The sequence below is a fragment of the Gobius niger genome, assembly GCF_951799975.1.
Source record: "Gobius niger genome assembly, chromosome: 13".
Lineage (NCBI taxonomy): Eukaryota > Metazoa > Chordata > Actinopteri > Gobiiformes > Gobiidae > Gobius > Gobius niger.
This window is the reverse complement of record NC_136864.1, coordinates 19,674,417-19,701,255: the sequence shown is the minus strand read 5'-3', so window position 1 is coordinate 19,701,255 and position 26,839 is coordinate 19,674,417. Positions and strand designations below refer to the sequence as shown.

At 41.3% G+C, this 26,839-nt stretch overlaps 4 protein-coding genes across 5 annotated transcripts in view; 2 read left to right on the top strand and 2 right to left on the bottom strand.

Annotated features, from left to right (window-relative positions):
• Nucleotides 1-26,839, bottom strand: part of capn10 (calpain 10) — a 162,671-nt gene that overhangs the window by 124,056 nt on the left and 11,776 nt on the right. The window lies entirely within an intron of this gene.
• On the bottom strand, nucleotides 352-25,051 carry vwa5b2 (von Willebrand factor A domain containing 5B2; the record flags this gene model as incomplete). The annotated part of the gene is made up of 24 exons (XM_079569986.1): nucleotides 24,989-25,051; nucleotides 24,041-24,169; nucleotides 10,632-10,773; nucleotides 8,955-9,112; nucleotides 8,662-8,877; nucleotides 7,269-7,494; nucleotides 7,037-7,194; nucleotides 6,829-6,960; nucleotides 6,636-6,760; nucleotides 6,396-6,572; nucleotides 6,213-6,323; nucleotides 5,503-5,705; nucleotides 4,242-4,356; nucleotides 3,964-4,149; nucleotides 3,678-3,885; nucleotides 3,278-3,603; nucleotides 2,953-3,190; nucleotides 2,543-2,881; nucleotides 2,321-2,458; nucleotides 2,100-2,228; nucleotides 1,575-1,625; nucleotides 1,328-1,436; nucleotides 1,126-1,249; nucleotides 352-1,056 (listed from the first exon to the last, which is right to left on the bottom strand). The coding sequence occupies exons 4-24, from the start codon at nucleotides 9,091-9,093 to the stop codon at nucleotides 352-354; spliced, it is 4,155 nt and encodes a 1,384-aa protein (XP_079426112.1). The 5' UTR covers nucleotides 9,094-9,112; nucleotides 10,632-10,773; nucleotides 24,041-24,169; nucleotides 24,989-25,051.
• prss56 (serine protease 56) lies at nucleotides 14,043-19,642 on the top strand. The gene is made up of 14 exons (XM_079569988.1): nucleotides 14,043-14,391; nucleotides 15,228-15,383; nucleotides 15,456-15,710; nucleotides 15,788-15,977; nucleotides 16,049-16,157; nucleotides 16,234-16,390; nucleotides 16,488-16,630; nucleotides 16,733-16,892; nucleotides 16,978-17,166; nucleotides 17,845-18,030; nucleotides 18,217-18,390; nucleotides 18,474-18,938; nucleotides 19,018-19,124; nucleotides 19,197-19,642. Exons 1-14 carry the CDS (start codon nucleotides 14,118-14,120, stop codon nucleotides 19,368-19,370), a joined length of 2,739 nt encoding a protein of 912 aa, XP_079426114.1. The 5' UTR covers nucleotides 14,043-14,117; the 3' UTR covers nucleotides 19,371-19,642.
• Nucleotides 21,099-26,683, top strand: chrng (cholinergic receptor, nicotinic, gamma). The gene is made up of 12 exons (XM_079570029.1): nucleotides 21,099-21,173; nucleotides 21,274-21,410; nucleotides 21,488-21,532; nucleotides 21,612-21,736; nucleotides 22,413-22,568; nucleotides 22,718-22,815; nucleotides 23,849-24,049; nucleotides 24,566-24,680; nucleotides 24,753-24,867; nucleotides 24,995-25,253; nucleotides 25,335-25,468; nucleotides 26,065-26,683. The coding sequence occupies exons 1-12, from the start codon at nucleotides 21,110-21,112 to the stop codon at nucleotides 26,257-26,259; spliced, it is 1,644 nt and encodes a 547-aa protein (XP_079426155.1). The 5' UTR covers nucleotides 21,099-21,109; the 3' UTR covers nucleotides 26,260-26,683.

Here is a 26,839-nt window from a genome sequence, read left to right as displayed (position 1 = left end):
TTTAAGTCCTTATTTTATTGCATGTGAGTTTGTTTAGTTTGCCAGACAAAATATGTGAATGTACAGTAGACTGAAACTTAAAATTATGTTTTGTAATAAAGCAGTCATTCACACAAAAAAAAGTTACATTTGGTTGTGCATTTTGTATTTATTTCAAGCTCAACATGATTATACACAAATACTTAAGCTCTGGTAAGAATCATTACTGAACTCTTTCAAAATAGTTGTGATTGCATATAGTACTTGGCAATTATCGAAGGCAACTTGGTCTAATGATGGTCTTAAGATCTATCTGGCACTGATAAGCTAATAATATTGAAAAATGGTGTTGTTTAGCAAACTAATTAAAAATCACACATTATTTGGGTTATAACACAACATGTTCAGCTTGATATTCTCATCCCAGTGGCGCAGTAAGAGAAACAGTTGTCTAGCTGCTCCCTTCAGTCCAGTCAAGTCCATGCCCTCAGGAAGCTCCTGACAGCGTAGCCAAAAATCAGCTTTTGCTGCAACTAACTCCCACTCCATGAAGTATCCAGCACAGCGGTGCTCTAGCCAGGCTAAAGCCACAGCAGTAGCCCATGTCGAGCCTTCCATGTCCTCTTGGGCTAACTGGCTATTCCCCAGGACTGAACTCACTGAGAGGTTTTCACACACATCAGTCTCTGAGTCGCGGCCACTATCTGCCTGGCCATGACCCTGTCCCAGCTCCAAAGACCCCTCCTCAAAGCTGGGCAGATCAGGAGGAGAGGTGAGGGGCTCCCTGTCAGACGGGTGTCTTTGCCGAAGTCTTGGCTCCAGCATGAGTGTTGTGTCATCTGGAGTGTGGTGAAAAGGGGGAGCTACAGGCTTAAAGAGCGGGGAAGAGGTTGTTACATGTTGGGCTGGAACAGCCGACACAGGTGCACTGTGGGAAATGCAGCGGAAAGGTGGGCTTAAGCTGCGCCTGTGTAGGCTGTAAGGGGAAGCCCTCTTCAAGCGGTCCAGAGGAATTTGGACACAGTCTGAGTAGATCTCCGTCAGAAGAAAGGCTCCTGATGCCAGCTGCAGACGTACCTGAAGACAAAGTGAACACATTTAGGGTCTGCTGGCTTCATGAAGGATCTATGTTCATGCAGAACTCACCAAGGGCAGATAGTCTGGAGCTTCTGCATCAGGCTGTTTCTCAATCTCAGCAGAAAAACAGTGAGACTTAAGAGGAGCCTGTTTACCTGATGAAATAGATGACCTGAGTCTGCCAAGTGGAAATCTAAAGCAATTACAGCAACCATATAAAATCACTGAAGTTACAGTACATAAATTGTGTGGACAAATAAGAAATTCTCACTTTGTGCCAAAGAAGCTCTCCATTGACTTGCTTTCTATAGACCTCTGTGAACGTGAAAATGAGCTGTTGGGTATTGTTGTGTTTGCCCCGGTGAAGGAATTACTCACAGCTTAGTACAATACAAGAAGAAAAATGCAATTGGAAATGATAGAAGAAATAAAAATGTTGTATATTTGAGGCAGATCATAGCTTGGCTTATATCCTCTGATAATAATGATAGTAAAGACATCACTAGTGTGTTACTTACTAGAGTCCCAGGATGTTAGGCTACAGGGTGAGGCAGGAGTTTCATCTTTGTCTGAGAGACACAAATATTGTTGATGACCACACAAAAGGCCCAGGTGATTTCATCTACATATTTCTACTTGTGGGAGCTATTAGTAAGTTTATGTGTAAAGTTAAAATTGAGTTTACTTTTTTGTTTATTAGTCACTCATTTGGAGTTTTGTAATTTCTTGTAATGTAGCCTACATATCATTTTTGGTGATCTAAGTATGTTTTCTTTTTGCAATATTTTGTATTTTGAGTAGTGCAGGGAGTCCAGCCAAACTGGGTGGGCCTTTGTTTTTTTTACCAGTACAGTGGGAGAGGCAGCAAGTATGTTATCTTTTTGTTTGCCTGCATACTTGGGAGTAAAACCTCTTGAACCATATACTTTTGTTCGGACGTTGGACTTTTTTGAACACTACTGCGTAAACCACAAACCCATGGTGCGTAATCTTAATTATTTGAGTTCTGTTCAGTCCTAAGTTTGGTAGTCTCTCCACACTACCTGTAGAATTAAAAGGATCCTCCAGGTCTTCACTGTCCCTGCTGGTGCGTCGTCTGCCTAATCCCACAGAATACATTTTCTGTTTATAGCTGCCGCACAAGGAGTTCTGCCTGTTGGCCAAATACGTTCCTTAAACATAAAAATATAAACTGTTTTGGTTAAAATTTGCAGAAACAAAATATAACAATTTCTGTACAAAGTTAATATTCACGTTAATATACCTGTATGTTCTACTTCTTGAGCCTCTGCCACTGTTTTGCTTTGGTTTCCGTCAGTTATTGTAAAAGTTGTGTACATGCAAATAATATTGCAATGCTTACTGGTCTGAATGGCCTTCATACGATAGCGTTTAAGTGAATCTAGGAATTAAAGAGATTCATGTAACACTGTACGACTAAATATTTCTAATTATTATTATTGTAGAAACATAATAAATGGCTCACTGTGTCCTGAGTCGCCCTCCTTCTCAGCCATTTTCTCAAAGTCTCTGATGACTGAGCGAGCTGTCAGTTGGTGGACAATTTCCTCCCAACTTGCACCTTTTTTTTCATCCACTCCTTGTTCAGCTGCATTAATCACCGCTGCGCTCGGGCCCTGTCCCGTCCACAGTTGTCCCAGGTCCACAGTGACCTCCCAAGACACTGAATGTCCATTGAACAGCCCATGTATCACAGAGCGACACTGGTGAGGAGGGGACTCCTCTGGGGGGACAGCACTGAAGAGATTTTCTGGATCTACAAAGCTGTCCCAGTCCAGAGGAGATGCAGGGAAAAGGAGTCCACCTAACAGTCACCACAAAAACTTATTGCCTTGACATTTTATCTTCAAAACAGACGAGATATACTAAGCTTACTGGAATCAGTACGGCTCCTGTGGGACAAGACGTCACGTTCCAATGGGGGTTTTGTTTCTGCATCACTTTCATCAAGCCTCCCTCCCAAAGTTTGGTCAAAAGAAACTCTCTCTAACACTCTTCTCAGACGATGCATCTCCATCTCTCCCTGCGGAGAGGAGAAACTGCGTGCCGCCATGGTCGACCTAGCTAGAGCTTTTTGTCTCCTCCTTGACTCCTCATTCACTTCCAGATTTCCCTATTGTTAAAAAGGCATAAAACATACAGTAATTGTAATTATCTGACCAAAACTACTTAAATGCCATTGTATAAAGGTCAGTTCTACCTTTTTTGTTCCACTTTCTGTTGTTTTTGCTGAAAGGTTTTGATGCCATGTAGCGTCTGCCCAGCGAGACAGACAAGATTTCATTTCAGGAGATGGCATCTTTTCAAGGTCCTGAGGCAAAGACCCAGTGTCTAGCAAAGAACTGGAGTTAGGGTTAGAAAACGTGGCAGTATCCATATTGGAGGAGACCTTTATGTTTGAGTGAGAATGTGTCTGCAGACTCTGTTCACTGCTAAGAGAGCAGCGGGTCAGAACATACTGCTCCTGAATGTAAGAGCTCGCCTCAATCCTCCTCCTCACATCAGTGGACCACTCCACATCCACATCTTGATTCAGAATTAAGCAGAATGAGAAGAATGTATATAAATGTATAATGTTTTTACACACAGACTGAACTGACCTGGGCTGGCGCCAAGATCAGCGTCTCTTGCGCATGAGAACTCAGAAGAGATTTCTCTGGAGATTTCCCTGAGTGCCTCCTCCAGATCGTTTCCTTCTGCACATGTCACCACTGGCATCAACTCTGAGGTGGGAGGTGAGGTCATGAGCTCATGGTTTGATGGGTCAAAGATTAATGCTGAGGAGCTAGAGCATTCAGCTTTGCAGACCTGTTTGTAGTAATGTCAATGAAAAACGTGAAGCAGGATTGTATGAACAAAAAAGTACATTATATTGTAAAACCGTACCTCAGACTTTTTGGATCTAAGGTGTGTTGTGTCATAAAGAGTGCAGTATCCAATGAGGCAGTTCCCAGGGTAGAGAGGAGGAATTTCATTGGGTGACAAAAGAGCCTCCATATTTTCAGGTAAGTACCAGTCAATCCGTACATCTGTCAGAACAGGTTCGAAAGCCTTTTTCAAAGACTTGATTAACTACAAAAGAAGAAGAAAAAATACTGAATACTGATGGCAAATATTAGAAATTGTAAAGCTTTTTTTCTCCGATAGATGGCAGTGTATTCAACCTTTGGATGGAGTCTCTCCTCATCATTCAAGTACTCCGTCAGGCCTCCTGTCAATCTGGACACACCCTGCAGGAGTCGTCTGCAGACTCTGGGACCAAGGCCCAAACCAAAACATCTGCATAATAATTTAACGTTCATCACAATTTCACTCAATTAGATGACAGAATACTAAATAGACTAGCAAGCTGTTCAACTGTACTATAGTTTTAATTTTTTATTATATATCGTGCATGCCATTATTTACTAGAACCTATTTTCACATGGCCTTGTTCTTCTTTGATTGCACATTTTTCCCTTTTCCTGACTGAGTGTTCTTGGGAGCAGTTGTTCATTTCTCCATCGTTCGTGAGATCAATAATGTCCTAGCTTAACTTCCTTCTTATCTTAATAGAAGGCGCAGATTTAGAGTTTGAAAAGAGCAGGGCACAGATTGGAAAATGTTGTCGAAAACAGGTTCTTTCTGTCTGTGTCTTTGAGACTGGGGCACTTAATATCAAGCTCTAACATGTATTGAATTTAAATGTTGTAACAAAATACAGCGGTGGAGGGCATTCATCCCAGGGGAGAATACTAATAAGGTATAAAAGGAGCTACAGTGAATTGCTGAAGGCAAACCAAAGCATGTGCCTTGCGCTAACTGCAGAGCACTTAGTAAGATTGCTGGGCGGGGCTGTAATATATTGTAGTTCACTTTTTTCTGCCGTTCATGGAGCCTCACAGTGTCCCTCCATTTCTGTCCCTTTCCTTTATTGCAGAAGAATGTATATAGTCTTGTTGTATCTATATTTATCTTGCTAAATGGAGTAAAGGGATATTTCAGGATTTTTGACATAGGGCCTAATTTCCTAGTGATCCAGAGTGTTGTTGATTTCTGGAGATATATATATATATATATTAATTCATGCAGTCCTTATATTTGAAGAGTTTAGTGGTGCTAGGCTAGTGCTAGGCTAGCGCATGTCTATGGTAACTAGTAGCCTGCATTAAAAACAGTCTGACCCAAGCACAGTGCACCTGAGGAAAATCACTTATAACACCAGACTACCGATATAAATGTCTGTGTTAACTGAATTTTTATTTTTTTATTTAACCATGTGGCATTTAAAAGAACTTATATTTGACTTACTTATATAGCATCATCTTCAAATAAAAAAACAAAAAATCTCCAGAAATCAACAACACTCTGGATAACGAGAAAATGTCCCTTTAATGTCCCCAAATGTTATGCCAGACCTGTGTTCACAGTTTGGGTGCACTATACCTCCCAGCGCACGCATTTCGGCGGACCAGCTCCAGTATTTTGGGCACATTAGTGATTGTCCCATCTGTAATGACAAATATCTGGCGAGGACAGGACCGCTGCATTGGCTGCTGATACAACCAGGACAACACTCCCAGCAGGTTGGTGCCCCTCATGTCTGCTTTCATCCTCTGTACATACTCATTGGCTTCCATTAGAGTGACCTGTAGCAAATACAAGAGAGAGGGAAAACAGGATCCACAACATTACACCAAGAATCATCTGTCTAAGTACACCACCCTGGCCCATGTGTAAATATCATCAATATGACCAGTGAGTGTTTGATATCAGACGACCCAGTAACTCTGTGAAGAGTGGACATATATTTAATTACCCTTTCGCTAATAAAAGAAAGCAAACAAGTACACCTCAGCACCTGCTTTAACATGGCCTGAAAGCAAACTGTGGACAAACAAGGGGGAGAGGGAGCAAAGCCTCCAGCTGCAGTTAACAGTGCATTAAAGGTCACCATATGGTCAGCAGTGAGTGCAAAGTCTCTGTGTCCTTACTGCCCCTGGTTCGGCTCAAATCTGATACTTTGCTGCCAGGGAAACGCAACAGCTGACCTTTCACATGTTTAGTGTGGAGCTAATCGACAGAAAATCTTCTGCTTTTAACCCCGTAAGCCAAATGATGACTTTGTTTTTATAATTCAGCATATCAAGACCTACATCAGTGCACAGTCTGCTGGAGGAGAACAGGGGTTTGACAGTGGTGCCAAAACCCACAATGTTGAGCAAAGAGCCAGACGGGAGACTCTTCAAGGCTACCACCATGGCCTCCTGGAGGAAAAACAACAAGCAAAATTAATTAAGCTTAGATAAGATTCTTAAATGTGTCGTCTGAAGACTTACTTTAACTCGTCGGATGTTGGTGCCACTCATGCTGCCACTACGATCAACAAGAAAAACTACTTCTCTTGAGGACTTTTGAAGTTCCGTCGGTTCACTCAGCAAATCAGGACAGAAATTAAGCATCAAAACTGGATTGCTCATGATGTCTTTGTGATAACGCTTCCTCACAAACTCAAGCTGTCAAGAGCACAGTCACAAACTCAGCATAGTGTCAAGTTTTATCACAGAATTAAAACCAACCTTTCTCTCTAGTCCTGAGTCTTTGCGCATAGAGCGAATAAAATCCCGGCGAGAGGAGATCTGCTCTTCATACTGGCTGACGGAAAGCCGTCCTCGTTCCAAGATTACTAAAGGGTTGTGGGGCTCTGTAAAAAAAAAACACTGTATGATGGTAAACTTTGTTGAGGAACAACCCAAAAGAGAATGGACTGACCACTGAGATGCAGAATAATTTCTATTTGTCGGTCGTAGGGATGCTCCTGAGCCAGAGTAATGTATGTGGCTGAGGCACTTTGGGCACTGGGGTCAGCGTCGGCTCTCACAGCGTGGGTTGGACTCTCCAACCCTATAACAATATGGGGCATGTTAAGCTGTTTAATACAGATACATTTGTATCATTGCCATCACAACAAAACCAGTACCTGCCAACAAGCAAGCTCCTCGAACAAGCAGCTGGAAGTTGAGTTCATAAGGTGCAAGGTTAGCAGCTGGACTGGTGAAAATGCCATGAGCGCACTGCTGTTCAGAGTTCAGAGCTCTGTCCTGTTTCCCTGAAGTAGCACCAAAACAGCTAGTCCCTCTGAGTGGATTGATAAAGAAAGTATTATGAAAATAAACAGATCAAATTGTCCTAATAAAAACAAAGCAACGTACGCCGTCTCTTCAGATTTGCCTCCACCATCACTCTTGCTTGTTGTTATGTGACCGGTGACTACTGGAGTGAGTACTGTGGGGTAGATGATGCGTATGGCTCCGTTCTCTAATGTAGGAAGCTCCAATGTGGTGCTCAAGTTAATGGTCACTATATCCATGGGGCCAATGACTCCTGTGCCCACAATGAAAGTGGTTCTTTCCAAATCTTCATCCAGGATGACATGTCCTAAAGACAGAAAATAATGCACCTCTAACTCATTATCCCAAAGCTAATGATAAAAAAAAATGGTGAAATTCGAAAAATTAGAATATCATTCAAAAGATCATTTCTTTTTTCTTTTTTTTCTGTAATTCAACTTAAAATCAACTAATATATGATATAGACTCATTACAGGCAAAGTGGCATATGCCAAGCCTTTATTTGTTATAATTTTAATGATTCCAGTCCATTTAAAAAAAATTAATTAGGGGTTAGCTGAGCCATAATAATCAAAATTATAACAAATAAAGGCTTGACATATCTCATTTTGCATGCAATGAGTCTATAATATATTAGTTTCACAGTTTCTGTTGAATAACAGAAATGAATGCACTTTTTAACGGTTTTCTAATTTTCCGAGTTTCACCTGTACTGTTACAAAGAAAAAAACAATTATACTGGAGAAAGGCTCTCACAGACCAGTATTAGGCTCATACAGAAACAATAGAAGGTAAATTAGTTTTACCATTAGGCATGCTGCCAAGACTACTTACTGGTTGGTCGGGGTCAGGTTGGGTAGCAGACTTTTGCTTCAAACCATTGTTGATAAATTGCTTTATTAATCTTTTGATCAGCCTTATGATCAACAAACATAGCTCTGTGATCTACATTAAATATTCTTAAAGGTGCAATATTTAACTTTTGATGTTGAAAAAAAGTATCATTTGTGGGTATTTGACCTTTAGTGACCCAGCAGCTGAATGAGTGGTCGGCATGGTGCCTTTACTTTCCGTTACAGTGGTCTCTATGACGCTCCAGGATCCGCTGTTTTCAGAGTTTCTGGTAGGTTTTCACTGCTGTCGGCCCCTCCCTCTCACCAGAAAACCAACAAAACATTTGATCCCAGAGAGTTGTAGACGCCATCATGATGGAAAGTAAAGGCACCATGTTGACCACCCATAAAGACATTGGTCAATTACACACAAATATCTTTTTTCTCCGCATAAGAAGTTGCATAATGCACCTTTAAACGGGCTCAAAATTCCTGCTGGTCACAATAGGATGAAGGTGGGCCCCAAAGCTATTGTACTTACTATTTATTCAGTTCAGTTACAAATATGCAGTAAGTATTGACTTGACACAGATCAATAATTATTTCAGAGTTGGTAGAGTTGGTTTTGGAAGATTGCGCACCATTGGTACATTGTATATCAAAGTTAGCCCTGCCACAACATCCCCATTCTCGGTTGTTGCCACAATGGCCTTCCAGCCCGAACTCAGAGCAGCAGTCCAGACAGCAGTCCTTCAGCTTCCCTCGGCTCTCAATGTGAACTCCCACCAGTCGACCAGCAATGACCGCCTCAAATCCCACCACCACCTCCCTTTCCTCAAGTGGGTAAACAAAGACACCTAGGATGCAAACAGTGATACAGTAAGTTCTAGATGTCATTCTAAAGATAATTATTCAGCAAAACTTAAACCAGTACCTTCCACTGCATCGACGTCAGCATTGGCATAGGTGAGCTGAGCGCTGATGCCTAAGGAGCACCCATTTGCACAAGACTTGATACAAGAGGCTTTAAGCAGTAGTGGCTCCCACGTGGAGCGGTTCCTCAGACCCACCATCTTAGCATATAGCCTGCAACTGCATAAAGTCACATGGCAAGGGAGTACAACATTTGCACTTAAAGGTGTATTGTGCAACTTTTTATGTAAAAAACAAGTTGATGTGTGTTTGACCTTGTAGTGACCCAGCGGCTTTGTGAATGCATGGCGTTTTTACTTGGCCTCTACATTGCTCCGGGATCACTTGTTTTGTAGGTTTTCTGGAGAGAGGGTCCGTCAGCAGTGAAAACCTTCTAAACAATTGATCCTGGAGACCACTGTGATGGAAAGTGAAGGCGCCATGCTGACCACTCATACCCGCTGGGTCAATACAAGGTCAAATATGAACAAATATTAACTTTTCTTTCCCACATTAAAAGTTGCATAATGCACCTTTAAGTACTGGTACATGGCACAAAACCCAATTATCTAACAAGAATGTACTTTTAAAAACATTAAATTGTATAACATGAGTAATTAGTGTAAAAGTAAAATACTGCATAATGCAAAAAAAGTCAGACATTTAATACTTAAGTAGTAATGTAGTAAGTAAGTAGTAAGTAAAATTGCAAACCAGCTAGATAATACAAATCCGACACAAAGGTTTTCCACAGATTTCATCAACAATTATCGACGTAAATCCAAAATGCAATAGCAGGTTCAAAACAGACACATTGAAAAAGCCATTTTCAACTTCTAGAAGTATCTCATCTGGTTTACATTTATTTATAGGAATCGCTGGTCAGCCATGTAACCCAGCTATGTTCTCTGCTCGGGCTCTTAGCAACCACTAATGTTAGTCCAAGTAAGAAGGACCGGTCAATGATTAACTCTGGAGCTCAGAGCCCATTATTACTATGCATTATGCCAGGTGTGTGCTATCAGTAAAGTCGTCAATGTGCCTCCAGAAGCACAAACAACTGCTGTCTGACATAAACCTGATTATCTGTTCATCTGAGTAGTCTTGATAACAATAGAAGTTTGAATGTAAAGTAATATGGTTTGGAATTAGGTTAGTGGCAATAGACTCTGGATAAAAAACACGCTTGAATGCATGTGTGTAAATATATAAATGACTTAGGGTTTGTGTGCCACGCTCCAGGTAATGCACTTTTTCCACAAAATCAACAATCTCCATCTGGCTGCCATGCTGTAAGACCACAACAGGCCAAAAGCAGGTTTGTTAAGACATTGTGCGTCTTATTGCTGATTGAACAAAGTAGAAATGCCAAAACTGAAAAGCAATAAGCCAGAATTATTTCCTATAATTTTACTTTTCATACATGCACCGAAATGTTTTTTTTGTTGTTCTAGTATTAGTAAGTATTGGTAAGTATTCTAATGCTGGAATAATCTGAATATTGTGCTTGAAAAAAGGTAAATAAACTGTACACATGCAAAAGAGAAAATGTGTAAATAAAGAAAGTTTGGTGTACATTTCAATATTTGTAGAATATACTATAACTACACTAAAGTAAGACCTGGGCACCCTGTCTATAACCTCTTACAGCAGTGCTTTCACTACCTCAGGCAAAATGAGACGTCTTCAGAACACTTACTGTGAAGTTTAGTGCCAAGTCGCGCAGCCTGCTCCGGTGTCCAGCCTCTGCATCACATCTGACTCTCCCAGTGCGACAGCAACAGTCATTCTCTCTCTCTTCTCTTTCCACTCGTCCTGGAGTTGCCCAATAAGGAAACCATCTGAATTCAGTAAGAGACACTAATAAAGTGGCCTTTACAAGCCCAATAACATTTTTTGCAGATACAAAAATTAAAACAGTCAATGAGAAATGTGGCAAACTCAAAATCAGGGTGCAAGATTAAACTCTAATTTAATCTATCACTCTGCCACAAGCCCTTAAAGCACTGCAGCGACTGTGAAACAGCACTGACCACTGACTGCGATTCTGAACCTGCTATTCAGAGACAAGCCAACAGCGTTGAGGCGAGCCTGCTTTTCATCCAGACAATTGGCTGTGATGCTGGCAGTCATAATTCACAGCTAATGGTGGGGAAGGCAGGCGAGAGCCTCTCCCCAGCACAGGTCAACCACTCAGCAGCATGACAAGAGGTAGTCCCATGGAAAAGAACGACGTTCCTGTCACAAACTGGAACGATCAGGTAGAAAAAAATATGCACTTATTATGCCAACATAAATTGGCTACACTATTTGATTTAAATACATTCTAAATACATTTTCCACATCTGCACATTGTATGTCATCCATGTCTTTTACGAGGATTTGAACTAATCTTCAGTTTGACTTCACTGAAAATGTTGAGCTAATTTCCAATAAACTGAAAGCCTGACATCAAAGTTGTTGTTTTTTTGTTTAGGCTTATTTTGAACAATATTGAAAGAAGACATTATGAACTGAAGGTTTTGAAAAACTAAAGGGCTTCACATTACCTGTTTGTTCACAGGGCACTTTGGCTTGTCTTTTTCAAATGTTACTATAGCCACACTGTTTGTTTTTGAACCAGTCAAAATTGGATTCATAGTGAAGATATTGTTTATTATTTTAAACATAACAAAAGATGAGGGGGATACAAGTCATTTTAATCCTGGTTTTAAGCAGAAGGAACAAAATTGAATGATGTCAAGGAATACTTTACTTCAAACACAATTTGGAGCAATATTATATAAATAAATTATATAAAATAAGTGATTACCACACACACTGTAGATCTTCTAATGGGCTCCACATATTTCACTAACCTCTGAAACTAAAATGTGCAGTTTCAATACTCTCACACTAGATGTCAGACTTTCATATTGATTAGACAGTGGGTGCTGTGTCAATGCGACGATAATATAAACTACTACACAGTCTTGCTTTTTAAATTTAGTATATTGCACAAATACATGTTTGTTGTTGTTTGCAACAAACTCTATTCTCTGTAATTACTGCACTTTCTGACTGTATCATTATGTCAATACCAAGTTGATTATTTGTATGCACTTGATGATCTAATTTCATGTCTAACAATAACCTTCCTTCAGGCATGGTCTGCGTGACTATTGTCATTGAGCTTGATGTTGGGAACCTCTTCTCCGCTGCGTACCCCACTGACCTACATTTCAATTGTTTTCTACTGAAACAATGGTTTCATAAGCGAACACAATACCTGGGTGCTATTCAACATTATTGTCAAAATTTGCACATTTGTGTGATTTCTTTATTAATCTGGAATCGCTAAATGAGTAACTTGATAGTGAGTTGTAGAAGATGCCATTCCTTTCTTCATTAAAGTAAAATCATAGGCAGTAATATGGGAAAAAAGATCTATGGATTATTGTTATCACATAGTCAAACATGTAGCTGGAGCTAAAAAGGACATTTAAAAAAAACACTTGCATGATTGTGTTTTAACTGTATACAGTTTTTTGTATGAGCAAGCCAAACACAAATGTCTCCCATCATTGTGAATGGTAGACAATAAAGATTACTATTTTATTCTGTACAAAAAACAAAAAAACACAAATAGTAAAAATGTATGTGAATCAGTTTAATTAGGAACACATGTCAAGTGTTAAGGATTATCTCAGTTGACAAAAGTTTAACTCAACTTAACAAAGCTCCCTCTGACCATGGCATATATACTGTAAGTCCTGGTGTGTGGAGGCCGTTTGGCGCGAGAAGAAAGCGGTGCCGAGTGTTCCCTGCTCAGTGGATAAATGAAGAAAGAGTTTGCAAAAGGCAAATTAATCAAAGTACATCAAAGAGCAGCAGATGGAGCAGGGTACAAATGAAAGAGTGCCGCCCTGTGTCCCAGGACGGTCTGCCTGATCCTGCCCTCAGATCTCAGGCCACTGAGCCTCATGCCACAAGGAGGGGCTGGAGCCCACTGCACCATTGCACCAAACAAAAGGTAGAAGCTCCAGAGAACATGAAAGGGGGACATATGTTTATTATTTACTGTAACACTGAGAGACACACAGATTTAGTCTCTTATGTAGAAAGATTGCAAAATGATTTCTTGATAGTAAGAGTGCAAGTCCATGTGTCCCAGCTCCATGTGCGACAGTCATCACACACGCTTTACAAAAAGCTAATTGAAAGTTTTACATTTGGAAGTTGTTCTGTACCTGTCCCATGTGACTTGACCTGCACAAACAAATAATCCTTACTATGAGCCAAGCACCAGCACTGGATGCCATATGCGTTCCCTGGGAAGGTGTTTCAGACATGTCCTATTGGGTGAAGACCTGGGACCTGCTGGATTGCCTCTACCGCACATCTCCAAAAAAAAGATTGAGGTTGATTTATAGAATGTTCATTACTTTTACTACATTATTCAATAATCTCAAAGGTCCTAATAGTGCTAGGAAGTGCAGTGAAGCTTTCTGCTACTGTATTTTTATGTAACAAAAGTAGAGTTCAGCAGAGAAAGACAAAAGTGATGTGAACTGACAATATTTTAATGGGAGGGAGAAAGGACTGTAAGTGATCAATGGAGGCGGCAGCCAACTGATGCTGCGGCTCCAGCTTTGTTGTGTCCATCCTCAGAGAGCCGCCGCGCACAATGGCCTCTTTGAAGCCCATGGGACATAGCAGACACTTCTATTGGTTTGTGCCATCCCCATCACTCGTGCTCTCCTTGTGTCTGTCCACGCAGTGACTTTGAGTACTTGTGTCTCTCCACATTCCTGTGCTCCATGTTATATCAGCACATACTTTTCTTATGTGCACAACTCTCTCTCGCTCAGCATTAATGAATTCAAACAACTCCCCTTTACCAAGCCGCCAGCCAATCCCAGTGTGCGATTGTTTCCCCCTTTTCCATCGTTGCATGTCCCTCCCCCGCCTCCTCTCACAGAACCAAACCTCTTTGTGATGTCCAGCCTTGGCAAGTGGTGCCCGATTTGCTGTCATAGTCTTAATGAATTCATCTGTTTGTGCATTGGACATGGGAGAATCTCTGTCTCCTCCCTTTGCCTAGTTCAGCTCTCCCTCCTCCATACTGGTTCTCCAATGGGGAGCTGTATATATACCAGGATCCACTCCAGGGATCTATTGTTCCTCTGACTAAACTTACAGACAGATGCCCTGCGCGGCTGTGTGGAACAGAGCCCAAGATTCAGGAGGAGGGAATCACCAGGGACTTGGTCGGCAGCTTCATCTGCACCTGTGCATCCTCCTCAGCCATCGCCTGAAGCCAGGCAGCCTGCCCTTCTGTTTGTCAGCACAGAGGAGACAGAGTTCGAATGCTATTGACAATATGCTGCTTCTATCACTGCTTCTCTTAAAGCTGGATTTCCTGCTAGCAGCTCCAACAGGTAGAGAGGTCTACAGGATGCCTCAGACTGCACTCAAAGGTAAAAAACAAACAATGTTTATATTTGTACAGCGTCTTCTTCTGTATTCACAACAAATAGTTAGAGTTAAAGTGCATATAACAGGTTTTAATGCTTTTAAAAGCTCACTCATGACTCACTCATTTCCCATTGACATGACATGGCTGCACGGCAACAGTTTAAAATTGTTTGCCTCTATATAAGTCACTTCCTGTCAGTGTCAGGAAGTGAAACTGTAAAATTGTCAAACTAAAGAAAGCCAAGTACATTTTTTAGAAAAAAACATATTTGGGTTAACTTTGTTTTAGCAAAATTGTGCATAATGTCATTATGCACTTTAACTATATACACCATGATGGATTGGGGCAGACATAATTAATATGGCTGTCTTTCCCCAAATACAAACCTATGTTATAGCTTTAATAATCACAATCTGTGTTTAATTCACAGTGATACACGCAGAATGGCTTTAGTGACGATCACTAGTTTTGAAGTGTTCAGAACAAGTTCTTCTGTAGTCCATTCACTGCAGGACTGGCAGCCTGTATCCCTGTGCCCACTTAGCCCTTCTAATTAAGTCTCCCATCTGCATTGTTGTCGTTAGTGTCCCATTCTGTGATGTGGTGCGGCACAGAGGGGGGCGGCAGGGTTGGCGGCACTTTTGAAGAGAGTCTCTACTTCACCATCTAGAGCTAGCTTCAGAAAAATGCTTACAATAAACTAAAAGTAACATTGGAAAAATGATGTACAATTATATAATACAACAGTTCCCAACAAGCAAAAAGTAGTTAGATAAAATCGGTTCATATAAAAAAAAATATGAATAAAATAAACTAAGATTCTTGCTTTCTTTGCAGCTTTATCGGATCGTGGTACTGTTGTGCTTGAGGCTGCCATGACAAGTGCTTTATCTGCCCTTGAACGAGCGACTTCTGAGAAAAGTCGGGCTGAGGCTGGCTGCAGGGGCTGTGTTCCCTGTCTGTTTCAGGACTGTGGACAGTCAGCATCATGTTGTAAGTTTGAATATATCTTTGTCAAACAGACACTAACATGGATGAATTTAATAAGAGCATTTTTTCTAACAGCCTTCCCAGGCAATGCCCGAACAGAGCCGAGCTGTGAGGTCATCAGTAAAGCCCAGAAACTCATGAATGAGGCTGAGCGCAGCTGGGCCCTGAGTCAGGCCTGTGCGTACTACCAGCACCGCTGCCTGCCCCTGGAGCTGGACAAAGAGAGCTGTATCCGCGTCATGGGGGAGAGCTGCAGTGCTCGGGTGCTGCAGTGCAGCCTGCTTAACACAATGCACAACCTGGAGCCTGCCACACAGACACATACACAAGGTAAGCCGAGACCGTTCCCCTCCACAGATGTTATAAATCTATGCACAGTGTGTGACCCTTTCTGTGTGTCTGAGCAGTCGTCTGTGGGCAAAGGTCCTCTGCAGTGTCAAACATCACACAGCCGCGCAGCAGGATTGTGGGCGGCTCACCTGCACCTCTGGGCAGCTGGCCCTGGCTGGTCAACCTCCAGTTGGATGGGGGCCTTATGTGTGGAGGCGTTTTAGTGGACAGCTCATGGGTCATTACCGCTGCTCACTGTTTTGCAGGGTAAGTGTATTTCCACAAAGCCTTTAAACAACCAATCAGATGTAGTTTGTCTGATCAGATGTTTTTTATAGGAGCCGCAGTGAGAGTTATTGGACAGCTGTAGTGGGAGAGTTCGACATCACCAAGACTGACCCTGATGAGCAGGTCCTCAAAGTCAATAGAATAATTCCCCATCCAAAGGTATATTTATTCACTCAAAACAACCAAACTGACACAAGCTTTGAGAAGCTTTGTAACAATGTTCCTTATCCTACAGTTTAATCCAAAAACATTTAACAATGACATAGCCCTGGTGGAGCTCACAACTCCAGTCGCCCTATCTGAGCATGTGACCCCGGTGTGTCTACCTGCTGGCAGTGAGCCCCCTACAGGCAGCCCATGTTTGGTGGCAGGCTGGGGGTCTCTCTATGAAGGTAACTCATTCACTGAAAATGGTTTTGTATGTGTGTTGACTTGTATCAATACAAATGCCACAGGTATTTGACTAGTGTGACTTTGCTTACTGTTCAGATGGTCCCTCTGCTGATGTGGTGATGGAGGCAAAGGTACCACTGCTGCCTCAGAGCACATGTAAGAGTGCCCTGGGAAAAGACCTGGTGACCAACACAATGATCTGTGCTGGGTATCTCTCTGGAGGCATTGACTCCTGTCAGGTGCGCTGTACACTTTCATCTATTTCATTGTCCTCCTAGACTGTCTTTATCATAGTGATAGTGATTAATTAAATTAATCAAAAATGGTGGCATCCTCTGCAGGGGGACTCAGGAGGGCCATTGATTTACCAGGACAGAATATCTGGCCGTTTCCAGCTCCATGGCATCACGTCTTGGGGAGACGGTTGTGGAGAAAAAGGGAAGCCCGGTGTCTACACTCGAGTGTCTGCTTTCTCTGACTGGATTCAGACTGAGATACAAAGTGAGTTTCAAACAACAAGAAACACAAGTGGAAGTTCCTCACAACTTCAAATGTAATTTGAACTAAATCAATGTTAATTTTGAAGAGTCATTTGGGAGTCGAGAGCCCACATGTCCAGAGCTCCTGAGGACCACTGAAATGAGTGAGGTGGAGCAGAAGGCAGAGTTCAGCTCACTGTGCCGTTTCTATACTACATCGTGTCCGCCAGGACAGTCAGCCAGCTCCTGCAGACAAACAGTCGAGGACAAGTGTCTTACGCGCTTTAAGAAATGTCGTAAGTATTATTAAGCCCTCAAATCAACTTTTGTTGGTCCTCTATTGGCTTTGTGCTTAATTGGTTCAAAATCGTCAGAGATTATCCTTTTCATTGCAAGCTTAAATATCTATACCACACAAACCTCAATAAACAATTTGATGTGAGACAAACCTGGTATTGTCAAAATCTGCTAAATGGACCCAACTGAATGTTTCACCACCGCTCTGTGGTTCTCACCCATTTTAAAATGCAAAAAGTTGCAACTCCCCTGTTTAAGACTTTAGGGGGCAGGTCTTGTGCTGGTGCACGGAGGAGCGCAGGCTCTTGGCGAATGAGTGGCGGAGCTGCTTTGTGGCTTCGTCGCTTGTGAGAGGGCGTCACGAGAGGTGACTGCTCTGATGGGAGCACCACTGGCATTCGTTTACATTGCGCTGCCTTGTGTTCTCCCTTAAGCCTTAGGCTCTCACAGCTCAAACTAAAAACTTTATTTACCCCATCATGAATTAAACAATGTTCAATGTTCAAATGCACATGTTCACCCCCCACAAACAAGTGTCTCCACCCCAGTACGTCCCACCTAAATGCTGGAGTGGCAAGATCACAAAATGTGCTCCTACTAAGCGCAAAATGTTCTGTGTTTTGAGACACAAGATCTAGGTGTTCATTTTTTTGCATTTTCTTTCTGTTTGTGTCCAGAACTGCGCTCTTTTCTTCAGACTTTATTAGATTTGCTTCAGAGAGCTGAGGACTACATCAGAGACAAAGTGGACTTGACTTTTTTTACTCAAACTCTGCCTCAGCTTGTGGAGCATATCTACAACACAGCATTTACTCACACAAGAGAGAGAAGAGACCTGAGCCATGGACTTGGGTTGATCGCAGGTAATAATAATGATAATAATACATTTTATTTGTAACGCACTTTTCATTCAGAGAATCTCAGAGTGCTAACAATAAGGTAGCAAACAATATTACAAAGGTAGCAAACAATATTACAAAGCCTAAAACTCATCAAACTGTATTAGCAACTGTGTTACTTACTGTAAATGCATTTGCATGTACTTTCAGAGCTTCTGGGTGATGCTTTGGAGTCAGAAGACCAAAAAATACCAGATTTTTTTAGAAACCTGGGACCATCAATATATGACTGGGAGGAATATCTCCAAAGCTTTGCTGAAGGTCCACAGAGTGGCACAGAGTCCACAATGCAAAGACAAGAAGAGCACCTTTTTCTTGAGGCAAGTTCTGTTTAAAAGCTACTCTTATGACATAAACAAAAATTGACTTTAAAGCTAATTCTACATTTCTTACATATGTTTAGAAAGAGGACTTGTTGGTACATCAACTTGTAGGAGAGTATGAATCCATTATCGACTCCCTGCATTCAAAGCTGGACTCTAGAGCTCCTCCTCCTGTCCTGAACCTGAATCTGTCTTTGCTAGTGGAAGAAAACAACATTTCTCCTTCCTCCAGCAGCCCCTCTTTGCAAAAGGAAGAGCCCTGGTCAATAGTAGCTGCTCTGATCAAGGAAATTCAGAAGGTGCAATTACAAACTCCAGAAATGACAAAGGATGTGTCACAAAGTGAACCATCGTCAAGCAAAGACATGTCTCCTGATATTTCAAGAGCCACAAATGGAGATTTTATTCTTGCTGTTGAACAAGAATCACCATATCCATCCTCAATACCTGAAGTTCATCCAGTTTCCAAGTCTCAAAATGTGAAAAGCACCAGTCTCCAGAGAAAATACAGAAGCCTACTTCGCAAGAGGCAGACACTGATAGGCAAAGGTATGTTTCACAACCAGGTTGCAACATAGATTTGTTTTGAGAATTAGACAAATATTCACTGACAATTATGTATTTGTAGTTTGTCCTGCAGTTCGAGAGTCCTCACAGAAAGTGACCCAAGTCCAAGACTTGTACCAATGGGTCCTAAACATTCCAAACAGGAACCTTCGCATGTCATTTCAAGAGGTAAACAAAACTGAACTAAGTCAAGTATCTGGGCTATTGCAGTCTTTCTAAACAAACTGTTGGCTGTTTCAGGTGCTGGTGGACTTGAGCTCAAAGAATGAACGTGGTCTGTATGAAGCTCGAGTGAGAGCAGTAGTTGGGGGACGTCCTTTGACCTTCTACAGTCTGGTGGGGCTGGAAAACGAGTCCTTCTATCGCAGTGTTCCCCGGATCATCTCTGTGGCGCTCGACGGCCTCAAATCGTAGACTGTTTGTCTTACAAATTAATGAAAGATAAACAGAGACTTGGACGCAGGGGATGTGCTAAAAGTTCACACATGCATCTATTTTGTTCCCTCTGCCCTTATGTACAGACACTTTATCCCAGGACTTTAATCAGGAAAACCTATGAATGTATGTGTTCAACGCCTGTCCAGCTTTCACACACCACTATTTAATGTGGTTTGAGAAGCAACCTTTAATTTATGAACATGTAATATATATAAATATAAATTATATCTAAGGCTGAGCCTTAAGGAATGTGCAGTTTGTATAATTCTTTCCATCTTTATACATGTATTATTTATTTGTATTGAAAGTGCATTTGTATTTTTGTAATAAACAATCTATAAAATAAGTGATTGTATGACGTGTATTGTCATTTCTATACTGTGGCCACTCATAAATCCATTCAAGTCACATTCAGTGTAGCAGGAAGCCAGGCTGCTAAAGCCGCAGCCACAGGTGACTCAGCGGGGAAGGGAGGGAGGGAGGGAGGGACTCAGCTTCGTTGACACAGGTTCACTCAGTGGATGTTACTGCTCCTAAAGAGGTCCAAGTTTGGCCTCTGTCCCCTGACCCTTCCTGGGAAAATGTTCCCGTCAACACAGCAGCTGCTCTGCATCCCAGACCGAGGCGTCCCACCCTCTCCTGCCTCGTCATTCCAGGATATTAGCCGAACTAAATCATGAAGAAGCCTCACCAATAATTCACTAAGAGTTTTCAATTCACAATACACACAAAATAATCTCACAAAAAAAACCATAGTTAATAAATTAAAGTTAATTATCTTAAGTAGCTGGAATGCCACTCACAACCTTTAATACCCAGCCCTTATTTTGTTGCTTCCTTGGTAATGAACTGCAATGTTGCACAATCCCACAGGACTAACGCGTCAACACTGACGGACCGATGCAAATAAACAAGTCTTTCCACCCGTCTTCCTGTACATTACATTATTCATATTCCTGTCTTTCAACCAAACATGTTCTCTCTTCATTGGCAAGAGCATTTTTAGCCACAATCACATTCTGATGGCAAATGCTGTCTGTATATAGACTTGTGCCATGCTAAATGTGCAGACAAAGCAGCAATCGCTCTTGTTCTCCTCCCTGAGTGACAGAGACAGGTGCTGTGAACAGAACCACAGTGTGTTGGCTGATGTATTGTCACAAAGCAGGGTCAGAGTGTGTCATTAGGTATGTTGAGTATACAGTAAGTACTTAATATGTTGACGGTAAAGAGTAAAAAATATTCCAATTATTATTTTTCATGAAAACAACTATGAGAACATGGATTTGTAAACCTTCATTATTATTTATTTTTCTCATCACTTCTTATCTTTCAATTTAGATCATAGCAGAGAGTAGATAAAGAACAAATTGTGTTAAATTCTGTAAAATACACCAAATTGACCGAGTACTTTGCCACAAACACCAAACTTAAATGCAACACTAAAGCATGATTGAAAACATCTAAAAGACAAGACAATAGGAGATAATAGAACTTCCTGAGCGCATTGTGTGGGTCCGTGTTATCGTGACAGCTGGTAATGTTGTGCTGTAAATACACACTTGCATTTAAGCAGAACACTCATCAGTCCCCGCCCTCCAACAACCCTCTGAATCCAGTCAGAACGAGCCAACTTCTGCTGGTAAAAAAACACGCACAAATGCTCTTACACACATGCTCCTGCCTCACTCTGACTCTCTGGGTCTCAATCACAAATGGATTTACGACTTCCAGTCAGCGTCTCTGTCTTCATCAGGATAACATTAATCGCGACAACAGGTAGGTAAAAACGTAGCTCGCAAATAGTCTTTTTACATCACATGAAGAATGTGTTTAGAGTCATGTTAACAGATGCATCGTGCTGTTTTGTGCTTTTAAGTTTCATCAAATAACCTTGAGGGAGCGCTCTATCAAGATTTGATGAAGGACTACAACAAAAATGTCCGGCCCTACGAGAGGAGTGGGGATGTTACCAAAGTGCATATCAAGATGACACTGACCAACCTCATCTCTCTGGTCTGTATGCGACTTCCTAATGCATCAGCCTCTGTGAACTCTCAGAAGCTTTAACAAATCAACATCCTTTTGAACAGAATGAAAAAGAGGAGGCCTTGACAACCAGTGTGTGGATCGAAATGGTAACCTATTCATCATTCATTCTCCACATTAACATCTTTTTTTTTTTTTTAATGTTTTTAACAGTATTTGCATTTGTAGCAATGGTGTGACTACCGGCTGAGGTGGGACCAGCCACCCCGGTCGTCTCTGTATGGAAACATAACAGCTCCACTGCGAATGCCCTCGGAAAGTATATGGCTGCCAGACATCATCCTGGAAAACAAGTGGGTCTAAGTATATACGACTACTTCACAATAGTATTATCTGAGTCATTCCAGATACCGTAGCAGCAGCACTTCCATACGTTTAAAACATTTACACGGCATCTTTCAGTCTCTATATTTTTCCGTTCATTTATTTATGGGAGAGCAGAATTAAGTTCAAGTTATCGTTGGTGTGGCCCTATTACTCAACTCAGGTTACTCAAAATACAATGACGTCTTAAAGCAGGGCCACCCCTGCTTTAAGACGTCATTGTATTTTGTGCAGTACCCTTTAGTTGTAGTAATTCCTGCTGCCTGTGAGAAAGACAGGATAGCAGTTATTAGCTTTGTCACTTCAATTCAGGTCAGTTTGCCATTATTTGCGTCAGAAGAGTTGATCCAATATGGCGGCAGGTGGTATTTTTTTGTAAACGACTCACAAAAACATTTAACAAATAGCTGAGACTTCTACTTGTACTACTGGTTTACACTTGTATTGTACTTTACAAGCTTGACATGCTACTCTAAAGCGTTACACTGTTGTCATTATTCATTCATTCCATACTCCGTGGTGGTAAACTAAGCTACTCTTTCCACTCATAACTATATAGATTATAATGTAAACAAAATGGCTTGAATGAAAACATGTGGCTACATAGATGTGTATCTGAATGACCATCCCCATGTTTGACTACAGTGTGGATGGGCAGTTTGAGGTCGCGCTTTACTGCAATGCCCTTGTTTCTCCCGATGGCTGTGTCTACTGGCTGCCACCAGCCATCTACCGCAGCGCGTGCACCATCACCGTAAATTACTTCCCTTTTGACTGGCAGAACTGCACCATGGTGTTCCGGTAAGTGCAAGCTCACCCAAAAAAAACAAGAACAACAACTGAGACTGAGGTACAGTTGGCTTAAAGGTATCTAAGGTGCCTTTTGTAACCACAGTGCATGGTATATTGTGAATTAATGCCTCCATTAGTTAAGTCTTGTTTTCTCAAAGTTCCCAGACATACAGCGCAAACGAGATTGAGATTGTTCTGAAAGAAGAGGATAACTACACTTTGGAGTGGGTAGACATCGACCCAGAGGCCTTTACAGGTAGGTGCACAACGGGACGGCAAAGTGGGGGAAGAACTTCTCAAGTGGAAGGAGAGAGTAAAAGGATTTTACACCACCATGAAGTCAATATTGTAATGATTACTTATCTGGAAATTACAAAGCTACCAAAGTGTGTCTATTGATATTGATTTTGCTACAATTACACTACGCTAACAATTATTACGCAAATTGTATTTCAGAGCCATAAAGGTAAAAAATAATAATAATCAAATTAAACTCATAGATGTTATTGTGTCTCAGGGCTCTTTGAATCACTGACATCAGTCTCAGTCTCAGACACCTGTGATAATTAGTTAGGTTAGTCAGGTTAGCCCAGTTAAGGGAAAAACTACTGAAAAAGGACGTTCCACATTATTAAGCAGACCATCATTTTCAAGCAATATGGGAAAAAGAAATCTCTGCTGATGAAAAGCGTGAAATAGTTGAATGCCTTGGACTAGGTATGAAAACCTTCGATATTTCATGAAAGATTAAGCGCAATCATTGTTGACGGTTAAGAGATTTGTGGCTGATTCAGAGCACACACGGGTTTGTGCAGATAAAGGCACAATGAGGACGGTTTCAGATAAATACATCAGATTAAGAGAACAGCTGCTACAAAGCAGCAAACATTTATTTGAAGCTGCTGGTATAGTTGGTTGTGCATGACACTGAAATACAATTTGCATAATAGTTGTTAACACAGCGTATACAATAGTAGGCCTGTTGAAAAGGACCATGTCATTATTACTTTGCTTCTTATGTTACTCTACAACTGATAACTCCTGCCTTATTACTATTAGCCGGTTATGTTGCGAACACTCATTCAAATTGATGGTTTTCATCTCAGGTGACATCACTGGAGGTCAGAGCGCACTGGATGCACTTCACTTTATGAAGCACCTTTTATTCACATTACACACATGATTTGCTTTTACACACTTTGACTTCATTGCTTCTCTAATTTAAGTTCTGAAGAAACACACATTTTCTTTGTTTCCTTAAACATTGAAGTATTTTGTTTTGGTTTTAGAAAATGGCGAGTGGGTGATCAAACATAGACCTGCGAAGAAGCTGATCAACCTCCAGTACAGTAAAGATGATTTTGAGTACCAGGAGGTGGTCTTCTTCCTCATCATTCAGAGAAAACCGCTTTTCTACATTATCAACATCATTGCCCCCTGTGTGCTCTTCTCCTCCCTTGGACTGCTGGTTTTCTACTTACCAGCCAAAGGTACAGGATTAGTACTGGTGCTCTCACGTCACAGTAGAGCAGTCGTGTAGATGATGCTGACGCCGTCTCTGTCTGTGAGTGGCCTCTGAGGTTCTCTCTGGGTAACCCGGCTTCTTCCCTCTGTCCAGTAATATACATAATCAATAGTAGCACAAGGGTATTGTCTGTGTCTCATCCCTGCAACTAGCAATTTACTGTCACAAATGGGCAGGCACAAAGATGGAGTAGGTTCTGTATTTGAAAACCAAAATAAGCGAAATGAAGAGGAAGCACAAACTGAAATAAACAGTAGCAATACATGTGAATCAGATCCTCGTAACCGAAAGATTTGGTGGTTTGTGGTGTCCTTGGGCAAGACACTTCACCCACCTTCAACGTATGAATGTGGTGTGTGAGTGAATGAAAGCAGTGATTGGAGAGCAAAGAATGTGTGAATGAGTAGCACTTTTAGGAGCTTGCCAAGCTTGTGACGGGCAGTACAAACATAAGTCATTATTATTATAATTGTCATTGCAGCTGGAGGCCAGAAATGCTTCATGTCCATCATCACTCTCTTGGGCCAAACTGTGTTCTTGTTCCTTATCGCTAAAAAGGTACCAGAAACGTCACAAGCAGTCCCTCTGATTGGAAAGTACGTTTTATATCGATGTACATTATTAGTGTGGTTTGAAAACGTTTTATTTTTACATCCTTGAAATTGCAGGTATCTGATGTTTGTGATGTCGGTGACAACTATGGTAGTGGTGAACTGTGTGATAGTCCTAAATGTTTCCCTAAGAACCCCAAACACTCACAAAATGACAGACAAAGTGCGAAAGGTGAGACTGTGGCCAAAGCGAGCCATTTTGTAAGTGACATTTTCCTCTAAAAACATTGTACTTTCATTTAAAAAAACAAGCACACTTATATTTATATTCAATTTAATTTTAAATTGATTACCAACAGATCCTCCTCAACATCTTGCCTCGTCTGCTGAGGATGCATATGCAACCGTGGACACCTGAAAAAGAGAAAAGTTCAGAAACAGGAAATGGTCATGTGGCAGACAGAAACGGCGCGTACTTGCCTCACTGTAGACGCCGCAGCTCCATGACTCTCATCACCAAAGCAGAGGAATACGTGCTGAGAACAGCTCGTTCCGAACTCATGTTTAAGAGACTCAAAGAGAGAAACGGCCTTGTTAAGTCAGTACTGGATAAGTTGCGTGAGTGTTAAGCTTTGTCGTTTGAAAAATAAGAACCAAACTGTCTTAGATTAACAAGTGACCATCCTGTTGTTTGTTTAGATAATGGTCTTCAAGGGGGAACAGCTGAACAATTAACTGCCAGCTTAGCAAATGCTTCGGTGGAGCTTAAGCAGTGCGTATCATCCTGCAAGCACATAGCAGAGACTGCCAAACAACACAATATCTTTGAAAAAGTAGGTGCAATAGTGTTTTTTATATATTTTATCACCTTGAGATTCCTTACTGGAAATTTGATTTTATAGATGTTGCGTAATGCGTATCTTAGGCCATGTCCACACGTATCCTAATATCTCCACAAACGCACACTTTTCTGCAACAGTATACAACACTATCTATCAACACCACAGATTTTTTGCAGAACTGATAACGCAACGTTCCATCTCCATGGGCTCATTTATTGGTCAAACCAATAATGTTGCCATGGATACACGCAGCTTGGAGAAATAAATATCCAGTTTTTCTGTCCATGCCGTTAATTAAGTCTCCACTTTGCAGAGCGTTTACAAAAATATCCAAAGTAATGACATCATTTATCTGAATGCGTGTGGCCAGAAGGCTCAAATGCAGACAGATATCTGTGTTTATAAAAATATCTAAGTACGTGTGGACAGGGCCTTGGCACTAGTAAATGTTTGTGGCCCTTTGCTTTATTGCACTTATTACTACAAAGCTCATGTTACATCATGTATAAAAGCAAGATGTCTTTGGAAAATAAGAGGCTGCATAAAGCTGTATATATGAGGATTTTAATTGACTTTTGTATCTGCAGGAGAATGAAGAATGGTTCCTTGTGGCCAGAGTGATTGACAGAGTCTGTTTCATCTTGATGGCTCTGGTGTTTTGGATTGGCACAACAGCCATCTTTCTCATGGGACATTTCAATAAAGCTCCCTCCTCACCTTTCCCTGGAGACCCAAAGCTGTACCTCCCCCCAACAACGAACCTTACTGGCAGTGGAATCTGACTTTCTGGGCTGAAAACTCTGAGCTCCAACACCACCTGATGAAGCCAATACAATCAATCACATGGTTTTGTATTATGGTTAGTCACATGTTTTTGAACGCTATTACTAAGCCCACACTTCACTTACTGATGTGTTACACCTGACCTGTTGACCACTGTTCTTTTCTACAGAGGGAATTTCAAAGTTTTTTTGGGATTATTTGAGTATTTTAAATTCTTTACTACAATGAATAGCACCTGGAAGAGCTTACACATCTTCTGAATAGGAAGATGTTATTTTGCCACGTAAAAGCACAATACCTGATCTTCTTTTTTTTCCTAGTAGTGGAATCGAATTTGTTTTGTTCTTAAAAATATCGTCAGCTGTTTACATTATTTTGACTGTAACAAAATGCCTGAATGCGTATGGAAGGCCGGGTTTGCTTTCGATGGGTACAATAACGGGACGAACAAGGGAGAAAAAGTGAGACCCCCTTACATATTTGACTAATGATTTGTCACATCACCAGTCAGCAATCATGACATTAACCCTGATTTGAGACAGCGCTGAAGCTGCTGTTACATTTTTTGTATGTACAACC